General features: G+C 37.9%; 1 protein-coding gene across 1 annotated transcript; it reads left to right on the forward strand.

Moving 5' to 3' along the window:
- The first annotated feature begins 1,753 nt into the window (after positions 1-1,753).
- LOC104168239 (protein lin-9 homolog) lies at positions 1,754-8,862 on the forward strand. The gene is made up of 5 exons (XM_009708765.1): positions 1,754-1,829; positions 5,273-5,398; positions 5,770-5,952; positions 6,062-6,159; positions 7,456-8,862. The coding sequence occupies exons 1-5, from the start codon at positions 1,770-1,772 to the stop codon at positions 7,559-7,561; spliced, it is 573 nt and encodes a 190-aa protein (XP_009707067.1). The 5' UTR covers positions 1,754-1,769; the 3' UTR covers positions 7,562-8,862.
- Positions 8,863-11,635: the final 2,773 nt, after the last annotated feature.

The following is an 11,635-nucleotide window of genomic DNA, read 5'->3' on the forward strand; positions in this document are numbered from 1 at the left end:
TCGGGACTCACCAGCTTCATGAAGGAGAAGGATTTAGATGTGTTAGGCAGTTATGGGACGGTGACAACAGCAAGCTTGACAAGTAACTTTTTTGGCAGCAGGGGAAGATGGTATACAGCACTGTCCTTCCAGGTGTTTTTTTGCCAACATGAGCATTTGTGTGGTATGTTAGAAACTAGATCAGAGAGGTAATCCAACTCACAAGTAACAATTCTAAAACTTTTTCTTTCTTGACTTTTCTGAATTTACTGTTTTGTCATTATGAGTTCCCTGATTGGGTTCTTCATGTGGCTGCAAAAATACAAGTGCTAGCTCAGCACGGGCGTTGGGGGACAGCACAAGGACAGAAGTGAGCAGCTAGAATTGGAAGAATGATAACCTATGCAGTATTCCCTCTGTGCATCTGACCGTGGCTTGCCATCCGCTCCTAAGATGCATCTGGCAAAGTATTTGTGGTAGAAAGAGAGAAGTATTGCTGCCATTTTACAGGTTTAGTTTACAGGTCTGTCATATGGAATACTGGTACAAGCTTCCTGTTTCTCACATACAGAAAAGATGACAGTGAATGGAAAAAAATATACAGAAAGAACCACAAAAGTTTAGAAGAACAAGAGCCTTTTATGGGAGAGGAGACTGGAAAGGCTCAAGTTGTGATTAGTCTAGTGAAAGAAGAGTGGAGAAGAGATGCTTTTACTGTCTCTGAATAAACAGGGATAAATACCAGGAGGGAGACCCTGTATTTAGCCGAGAAACAGCTTTGGCAGAACAAATGACTATGAAGTGAACAAGTAGGCATTTAACATGGAAATTCCAAGAATATGCATAGTTAGCTGAAAGAGGCCCTGGAACAATTTTCCATTAGAATTTGTGAGGGCAGGAAACCTGGCTGCATTAAGACTGAACTTGAAAATCAGCAAAGGGGATTATATAGAAGCAGATGGATGTTGAACTAGGGAGTTCCTATTTCTCCCAGTCCCATGTTCCACTACTAGGATGCAGTTAAGCCCTTTGAAATTTATAAAACCTGAAATCTTGGCTCTGTTTATATCAGTAATAAAACTGTTGCTGGTTGTAGTGGAGCTAGGATTTCTCTTGGGGCCCTAGAGAGTTTGAATAGTTTTAGGAGTGATGTGTGTGTTGAGAGCATTCCCAGTGATTTCCACTTCAGCCTGCTAGGTCCCAAGGGCAGGAGAAACAGTGTATTCCCATTATGAAAGAGAGAAATGGAAAGCCCAGAGTTGATCTGTATAAAGTAGATCCAGTCTCTATACCAGGTTTTACTGCAGGAGTGTACACAAAGGGCTGGTGCTCAGTCATGCGCACAGCTGAGAACAGGCCGAGAACTGTGTGAAAAAAGGTATGGTAAGGTAAGTGGCATTAATTGTAGTACATGATGATAGCACTCTTTGCTTTCCTTCAGGCTGAGAAAAAAAAAAAAAAAAAAGAAGATTCTTTATTCTTCAACCTCTAGCTGACCATAAATTCTATTAGTCTTCCTATAGGGAGTTTTGGCTGATGGATTTTTAGCATTCTCCAATCTAGGGTACTTGAAAATGCTGTAAAAAAAATCTCTAAATCTCTGGAAAATCCACTGTTTAATTTTTATTTCTGCATCTTAACTTGATGAACAACTGAGAAATGTATTTTAAAATTATGAAAGAAGCACACATTTTATTGTCTTGAATTTCTATGGCATTTCAAAAGTGCTTAAGGATCTATTCATTCTTAAAATAGTTCCTTTGTTTTAGACCAGGTTATCAAAAATCCTTATGATCAAGAAGGAACACATCAAACAATTGAGAGAGATGAATACAGAAGCAGAAAAGCTGGTGAGAATGTTCTCTTTTCAGTTCTTAAAACAGGATATGCTTTAACAGCTAATGTGAATAGATACATTTAAAACTAGATAAAATGTGTATTTTATCACTTTCTATAATGTGAAAATTTTTTATTATTTTTTTAAAGACAAGTCAGAGAGGTCAGTTCAAATATGATTCTCCTTTGAAAACATGATGCTTTGGAAACCAATTAATGTTACTATCGGGATAGCATATGTCAGTTGACACGTAAAGTAAGGAAATACTATGTACTTTGAGAATCTTGGGTACAAGTTTATATGGCAAGATATTCATCATAATTTTATTCTGTGGATGGTAGGTACTTATTTATTTAACTTTCTGGCTAAAACAGTAACTCAGTTCAGAGATTTTCTATATAAAGCTCTGAGTGCCCTTGACCGGCATTTAAAATTACAGTACCAGAGCAGCTACAGCATAATTAGCAGCAGCAGTTTTGTCTTGCTAGGCTTTATCTAATCATCAGTCAGTAAATCAAAATGATAAGAATGCCTCTTCTACCACCCATGGCTGTCAATCAACTTGAAAGTGGAAAGCTATCAGTCTCAACCTTCTGCTAGCATCCATTCAGACAGTTGTCTCTACAACGTACAGACAGAATGCTAAAGGTTTGTGGAGAGGAAGAGGAGTCTTTTTTACTTCTTGAAACAAAAAAGCTGATTTTTTTTTCATGTAAAATATTTGAATGTTGAAGGATTTGATTTATTGTGGTAAGATTTCCCTCTTTGTCCCTTCAGTGATCATGTGCAAACATGCATTCTGTTGTTCTACTTCCTGCTGCTCCATCCCTATGTTTCTGTAATTTTCTTCTTTTGTGCTGTGATGCTGCTCTTCAAAACCTTGTTATCATTTCAGTTGCTACATTATTTTTTCCTGTGCATCAAATGTTTTGTCTTTTAATTTTGCATATTAATAATTAAAAGAGATGCAAAAAGAAGCAAGATTAAAGCATACTATTGCAACCTTAAACTCTGATACTGAAAAATTACCAACTTTTCTTAAAACAAAGTAAAAAACTTTTTGTTTTTACTGAGTTATTAGTACTTTTGCATAGATAAGGAAGTCCATAGGAATGATAGTAGCCTTACTCTGACAAGAATCCAGATATTAACATGTCACTCGGCTACTGTCATAAATCAACTGTACTGTTGTTTTCCTTGATATTCTCATTCCACAAAATTGAAAGAGCAAAAAAGCAACAGGGAAGAAGAGAATCTAGAAATAAACGTTAAATTTGATAGATTTTAGCGCAGCTGCAGCCTAGATAAGGACTTTGAGATACTTTTGAAATTCTTCCCTTACTCTATTTCCTTTGTAAACCAGCAATCATAAAGCAACCTCAGTTACCATTCAAGGCTGTCCTGATAAAAATAGAGGATGTGATGCCTTTCTATTGGGCCATATTCTTAGCCCAATAGAAATCTAATCTTCTAATCCTCTTTGTCCCTTGGCAATCCCATCTACGTTTGTGCCACTGCGTTTATGTTGTTTCTCCTTTAAAATGTATTTTCTCTGAACAAGAAACTTTTTCTGGCACCAATCCACTTGAACATCAATAACATACTTGAACATGAATAAAATAGAATCCTTTGAGTTCATTCAGGTATAGTTTAATTGTCAGGCTTTGATAATAATTCATACAATTGTGATTTAATAATTGTTAAGAGTAACACCACTGTTTGGTTTAAAGCAATCCTTTTATGGAGACTTTTTTTAAAATGACTGATCCAATATAGAAATAAATGGAACTGACCAAAATCAGAACTGCTACTGAATGTGTAATCCATTATTATCTGGCAATAATAATAAATTTACATGAGGCAGGGGATGCCTTCAGAGGAGCTATTAATACATACAACTGCACATTCTCTATTTCATTTTTGTGAAAGGACACCTTACTAATAGTTAAGCATCTTGACATCGCTATACTAGTTTTGGTTGCAGGCTATGAACAAGTTACAGTGTACATAAAACAGTAAACACTTTTCTGATAGCTATTTGGATAAACAAATCTAAATAAAAAGGATGGCTAGTTCATTTTTTTCACTTTACCTGCAATAAAGACAAGGTAAAGGTGATGCTGGTTGTTCCAGAGAAGCACGTAGATGCTCAGTGACAGAGCTGTTACCTCCTTCCATCTACTGAAAGCCATCTACCTTTTGTCTGCCAGTTCAGCCGTCGTCACTGTTTCCAGATCTTGGATTGCTTCTGGGTTAGAAATAGTGCTGGTGCTGAGAAATATTTCTTTCGTCCTCCCTAGCACAGAATGCCCGTAGCCTTTCCTCTCTGATGGGGATTTCACAATTGTCTGCAGCTTTCACAGCTAACCCAGAGTAGTCCAGTCTGCTCTAGGGGGCTGGTCACTGGGGAAGGTCTGAAAGTTACAATTTTTTCCCTATGTTCCAGAGCTGCAGGAAGTATGTCAAATTTATGCTGGTTTCCAGTTTGCTCTTAGGTGAATTCTAAAGTTACGATGTTAGTTTAAAGCCCTATTAATTTGGTATTCAGACTTTGAAAATCCCTAGAGATCATTTCAGTGATTAAGTTTAATGGAGAACTTTGAACTGAACTGATAACTGAAACCTTGATTTTGAATTTTTGACCTGGATCCTCCTGGTGAAGGCTGTTCTTGACTTTGCAATTTGCTTTATCTCGTGGTGTAAAATCTATAGCTACAGGGTTGATTGTATGAGGTACCTGTATCTCAGACTTGTGTCTGAGAAGCAGTGGAAATACATCCAGCTTATCTTGCAAGAGGCCATTTGTGGAGGAAATTTCATAATATATTGTATGTTTTGTTTCAGTTTCATAAATACCACCCAAGCAATGTCGAGGAACATTCTGAAAACAGTCTAAGAAAAAAGTACTGTATGCTGGTATTTATTTTTTGTGGAAAATTGTGCTTACCCAAAATACTTGTGTTACCAAATATAAGCTCTAGTATCTTTTTTTGGCAGAATTGTTAGCTGTAACAGAAGGTACATAGCACAGAGTCATCCTCAAGTGACCACTAATTTACTAGACAACTGTTCCTCCCATCCTGCAGCAGAGGTGGTCGTGGCCATGTTGTCCTACTGACAGGATAGTTTTCTGTTCATACAGTAGAGAGGAGCCATACCCAACCACTGGAGAAATAAGCAGATCAGACCACAGTCATCTTCTGTAGCATTTACCACCACAGATTATCATAGCACTTTATGAAGAGAGTGAAAGCATGGTAGTTACTACACAGTTGTCACTTGGAGTTTTAAATAGTGATACTACGTTTTAATATTTTGTATGTTAACATTTTTCTATTAACACTAGGATTTCAAATATCTCATTATGATTTTCAAGTGAAAATTCCTTTTGATGAGTTCAAAAGATGTAAATGTACAGTATCATATTAACTTTAATATGCTTTGTCTTTTCCACAGAAATCCTATTCTATGCCAATAGGCATTGAGTTTCAGAGGAGATATGCAACTATTGTTCTAGATCTAGAACAACTAAACAAAGACTTAAATAAAGTTTTACATAAAGTTCAGCAGTATTGTTATGAGGTAAGATTTTGCTGGAATCTGTATGTACTTGTTGGTTTTGTTTAACCTAAGTACAAAAAAAAAATAATTAGAATTTCCCAGGAATAGGGCATAGGTGGGAGTCGCTTTGAGATGAAACTAGTGGTAGCTGTATCAGATTCCTTCTCTTTCTGTCTCTGCCTTTGTCCATCTCTGTTTATTTTACCAGAACACAGACACTTTTGCTGCTCCTAGTGGCCAGTTTTGAAGTAGACATACATGTACATAAATTAAGAAAAAATACTGTGTACTGTATACCTGTGAACTGTCTTTGAAATCATTTGTCATTTCACACATACACCAAATGCAAAGGAGATCTTTATTCTTAATTTCTCTTTGTTGTATCTATGCAGCTTGCTCCCGACCAAGGCCTCCAGCCTGCCAACCAACCAACAGATCTGAGGCGCAGGTGTGAAGAGGAGGCTCAGGAGATCGTCAGGCAAGCAAATTCCTCGACAACAGGACAGCTTTGTGTTGAGAGTGAAAATTTAACTGATCTTATCTCTAGACTTACAGCAATATTACTGCAAATTAAGGTAAAATGTTCGCAAAAGATATTTTTTCCCATAGAATACGTAGTATTAAAGCTCTGTCAGTTTCTTTGTGCCGAACTGTGAGAACAGTTTTTGTTTTCTTCTCCTACAGTGTCTAGCAGAAGGAGGTGATCTGAATTCCTTTGAATTTAAATCACTAACAGATTCATTAAATGACATTAAGATTTCAATAGACTCCTCAAACATCAGGTATTACTTTTTGAATATTTAATTCTTAATTACACATTTTGTGCCAGCAAGCAGTTCTTACTGTATTTTAGAAGTAACCATTGATTATAATTAAGGGTTTTAATCTGGTAACTTTTACTTAGAGGAATGGTCCCATTTGAAAGGAGGCTTCTTAAAGGGAGTGTGAAATTAGCTGTTTTCTGTTTGAAGCTATCGGTGAAGTAACATAATTAAAAAAAAAAAAGGTGCTACATTGATGCAGCAACAACTACATTTTCTTGCTCTTCAGTCATTTATGACAACTAGTAAGTTATTCTGGAACATTTTCAGACTTTGAAATCCCACTAGTAAATACAAGTTCTGTAACCCACAGAACAGTACAATTTCAGTTTTCTTTTTGCATAATTACTCAACCACTTGTCTGTAAATATCAAAAGCTGGTATATGAGACAATTATAGCTTCTGACCAGCTTCCATTAGCAATATTTTAAACCAGGGAACAGAAGAACAGCCATACTGTGCCAGATCAAATGCCCATCTAGTCTAGATGAGGCCATTTTTCAACAGTTGTTACAAGCAGGTGCCTAAGGAGGCATTATAAAAATAGCAAGAATGTGATCATAGGAAAAATGTGGTGATACTTGACTGCAGTACACCGCAGCCTTCAGCAAGTTGTGACTAGGATTTTTTAAATAATTATAATGCTGCTAAATTACATAATTTGGAAAACATACCTAAATGCTAAGTATTTCCTTATACTCTCCATACTGGTATTCCTACATCATAATGGGAGGCTGCACACATGAAATTTTTTTTCCCCCCCCCACAGATAGTAGGATAGCCTTTTGATTTAAAAATAATTAGTGAGGAATGCTGTTGTATAACATTTTTCATTAGTAAAACAAAAGTAGGCTCCCAACATTAGTGAAACTTCTCTATAATCAACACTGCAAATTGCACATAGGAATGGTTTCAACTAAAGGTTGACGTACACTGCTAAGAAGGTGACGATGTTTCGATTTCACTGTACTTATTTGAGGCATTTTAGCATCTCTTCATAATATTTTTATTTCGTTAACTCTGGTCATGTTAAAGTCATCTTTGAAGTACCCAAGGCAGTAACTCTTGATTTCATGCAGCTGTTTGTGCAAATGCTATTTTCACGTATGTGTCTATCAAGTATGTGCTGCTCTCCGATTCATCTGAATTTTTGTAGTGGCTATGTTCGTACCTTGACTTTCACTGTAGAAATATTCAGACACAACTAACAAATATGGGGCTTAACACTTTTTTCTTCTTCTTCTTTTCTTCCTGTAGTTGTTTTCAGAATAACGTTGAGATCCATGTTGCACATATTCAGAGTGGTCTGAGCCAGATGGGAAATTTACATGCTTTTGCAGCTAATAACACCAACAGAGACTGAAAAATTTTCTTTCCAAGTGTACAACAAGTAGTTCTGGAAAATCCTCTTCCTTTATATAGGCTTCACCAAATATCCTAACTGCCAGAAGATAAGGGAAAAGAAAACCTCTCAGAAAGGACCCTTTTAAATATATTATATCTGCTTCTTAAGAAAACCAGCATTATTGGCCAGCGCTACAATAGATTTCTCCATTTGTTATTCACATACAGTAGTTTTGCTAACTGGTAATCTCTTAGTAATTGCATTTATTATAATAAACTTGAAAGCATACTTTCATATAATTTGAACTTAAGTTTTTAAAAGTTCAGATGTTTTCCACATGCCTCTCGCTGTTGGCTGTCCCGGTATGTTAGAAGTGATGAAGAGGAAATGGCTCAAATTAGTAGCCACATGGCAAGTCTTTCTTATGCAAAGCTACGCTTCTGCGTAGGTGTCAAGAGTTGCCCTTTCAGCCTTCAGGTAGCCTGGTGACAAGGCAGGGTGAGTGTTCCTGATCTAAAGAAGCAGCAGCAGGATACGGACAGCAAACAGAAGCTGTAAACTTGAGGATGTTGGGCAGGTCTATCAATCAGTCAGTGTCTTGTTGGAACTTTTAATTTATCATAACTTATAGAAGGAGTCTAATGAAGGAATATAAAAATGTAACTGGTAACTCTCCAGAAAGAGATTGGTTGTGGCTTTTTCCCTTCACACAGGGCAAAAGAAGTGCTTTAGTTGGTATTTTATATAAATGACTGGTTAAACATACTGTTTTTCCAAATTTTTGTTTGTTTTGCACAACTTTTAAATTAGATTACTGGTTATCCAACAACACCCAACATATATAAATATGAAAATTTTTATAATTAAAGATAACCAGTGAGGCAACTGCAAAAATAAAAAGTGACAACCTGCCTATGAGTACCTTTGGGAATGTTAATCTTGTAAAAAGTGTGTATTGGTTTGTTTAAATAGTCTTGTAAAGCTTCTGTGTAATGAATTGTTTCCAGATATGAATTTTCAGAGATAGCTGTAGAGATGTTTTTGATTCCTTTAGATGCCTCATTAAATGAGGTCTTTTATATGTTAATGTACAAAGAATATGTAAACAGGATTATTTTCAATTTTAAAATTTTGTATAGTTTAAAGATGCTTCTGTATTCTGTGTTGGTATTGTGCCACTGCAAAACTTTAGTGCAGAGTTTATATTTAGCTAAACTTGTTCTGTTAATTAAGAAAAATGCATAAATCTTTTATTCTCAATGAAATTTGTAACTCTGAATAAATTGACCTATGAGAGTTGATATATTTCACAAAAATGCAAACTTTCTTGCAGATGGTCTCAGGTCATTTTTTTGAGAGAAGTTAATTTAATTGCTGAAAATTACAATGTTATGAGGTCACGGTGAGTAGCTGTTTTAAAAGGTATTTAGAAACTTTTCAAGGGCTATTACAAAATAATGCTAAACACTAATTTTGCTGAGTTACCCATGGAAATTTACCTCTTGTAATGCAATAGAACATTGTAGTGATTGCTGCAATTGCTTTTGTTAATTACGTTACCCACTTTTTTGTGGTGTTACCATCTGTTTGGTAAAGAAGACAGAAAGGTCCTCTCCCACCACCCTTTTCATTTAAACAGAGAAAGGTACCAAAGCCTAACTTAAGGCACATAGGTTTAGTCTGACAGTAGGTGATGTGATATGCAGGAAAAAGGAACCGTCCCCTCACACCCCTATCCTTGTCATCTGCCTGCTCCTAAAACCCGCTACCCTGTCAGCTCAGGGCGCTGTGCTGCTGAAGAACAGTTCACCATTTCTGTCAAGTTTTCTGCCTGTGTAGTGCACTGAACTCCCTCACTGCCGGGGCAATGCGTGCTGGTGCTAGCACAAGGAAACAGCAAGGACTACCTTTCCCAGCAGCAGCTGGCTGGCTCGCCATACCAAGGCTCTCTAATCCCTTACTGCTCTGTCAGGGCTCTGCTTGCGTACTTGGAAGTTAAGTGTATGCATGGAATGCTTTTGTGGGATAGGACTTCCTGATACTACGCATCAGGAGGCTAACTTTGCCCTCTTGATAGCAAGCGTCCGAAACTGAGGGAGGGAGAAGTTGTAGACACTGGTGGATACCATTACCAAGAATGGTATTCAGCAAAGAGGATTTGGGAACCTGCTTTTCATGACAAACTTGCTGGGTACAGAATACGCTGTAATATCCACCATGCTCCAACCTTAACTCTGATTCCGTAAGTATGTTGGGTTTTACATGTGGATTCTTAAATGTGCTCTTCCCAATGTGTTTTGTGTTGATGTGGGGTGTTTTTTTAAATCATTGCAGGGTAATATCATATAATAGGAAGACACATAATTTGTGATAAGCGTATCCATGTACTTTCACGTACTTGCCAACTGACATAGGCAATGTGAACACACATGCCTCTTTGAGAGGCTGCATTTCTCCTTTGTTATTGATGTGTTGGCTCAGAGCTAATGTTGACTTTTGGTGAAATACCGAAACAAGTGTGACTGTTTCTGCTGACTGTGCCCTAAGCATAGCAGGAATCTCAAGAACTCACTACAACTACTGTAACTTAAGTCTGCAGGCATAGAACAAGTTAGTTTGGTTTCTTACAGTCAGTAAACTTGAATTCATCCTCTATCTCCAGGAAATGATTGCCTCATCTTCTGTCTCCTCCTGTAAGTAGTTCCCTTCTGGGGTCTTCCCGATCCTTAACATAACAGCTCCTTAGGCACCCAAGTCCACTTGGGACGGATCTTGTGTCTGATTTTGTTTGGTCGGTTGTTTTTTGCTTCATGTTCTTTTCAAGGGCAGTTCTGGTTTTTTGGAGGGACAATATTAATCAGCAATCCTGCTATGCCACTTAGCCATACAAGCAGTTCAACCACAATTCAGCTGTCCCAGATCTTGCAAGCACAGGTATGTTATGGGCTGACACTGAGGGATTTTGTGGGTTGGTAACCTTATTCTGCAGGGCATGATTGCTGATCGAGGGTGTTTCTGTCACCACTACATGGGTCACTTTTTCTGTGCTTCCAAACCATCAAAGCCTCAAGGCATTCAGGAGCTCTTCCATAACGTATCTGACAACTTGCTCTGAAGTACAGCTTTGTAGGCAGGAAGAATTGGCCTTATCCTCAAAATACATATATAGTAATATATCCTTCCTTAATAAATTGACTGAATTACAGGAGAGGCTGCTGTTACTACTAATTTTGGTGTTCTTAGCGCAGAGCCATTCAGTCCACTACCAGTCCTGTGAACAGGCTCTGTGTAGTCCCTAGTATTCAAATTCAAAGCTAAAGTGCCTTTACAGTGTTCACAAAATACTCCTACTTTTCTGTAGTTTAACATTAACTTTGGCTTAAGTGGCAGAGCTGAGGCTTTTGTCTGAGCAAGACAATGATTTGGTTTGGGTTTTGTATTCCTTAGGCCATACGTTTGCATTTTCATTCAGGGATGGGGATGGTTGTTTAGAGCAGACCTAAAGCAAATGCTGACAGAGAGGGTTTAAGGCAATTTTTGTAACCTGTCCTTCAGGCCCCTTTGGTCTCATTCACATCTGAACGGCAGCCATGGCCCTCCAGGACCTCCGAAGAGAACCTGCAGATGGGATATCTGCCACCTCTCTTCTCTACCCCACGTTGGCCAAGGTAAGGACCCCTGACCCTGCCCCAGGTACACGCACAAGTAGAGCAAAAATGTAAACCTTTTATTTTTTTTCTCCCCCACTCCCGTCAAAAAAATCCCAACAGTCCATCCTACTCTTCTACTTTTTTTAAGACTAGCCCCTACTCCCAAAACACCGTGGGTGCGGTTAGCTTTTTGGCTAAAGAAGGTTAAATAGAAATACAAAACATGCTAATGGAAATCTTTAAATACAGCGTAAAAAGATGCCCTCAGCTGATGGAGGTGACCCGTATCTTTCTTAAATAAATAGGTAAAATCAGTTACTACCGGATAAAGTGCAACACTCGCAGAGCAGGGGTGAGGTAGAGCGGTATGTGACTGCTCCCCGCCCGAGCAGCCTAACCCCAGGACGGGGTTTGGCGGGGGAGGACTTGGCACCAGGGCCGG

Source organism: Cariama cristata, unplaced genomic scaffold (genome assembly GCF_000690535.1).
Source record: "Cariama cristata isolate BGI_N322 unplaced genomic scaffold, ASM69053v1 Scaffold44570, whole genome shotgun sequence".
Lineage (NCBI taxonomy): Eukaryota > Metazoa > Chordata > Aves > Cariamiformes > Cariamidae > Cariama > Cariama cristata.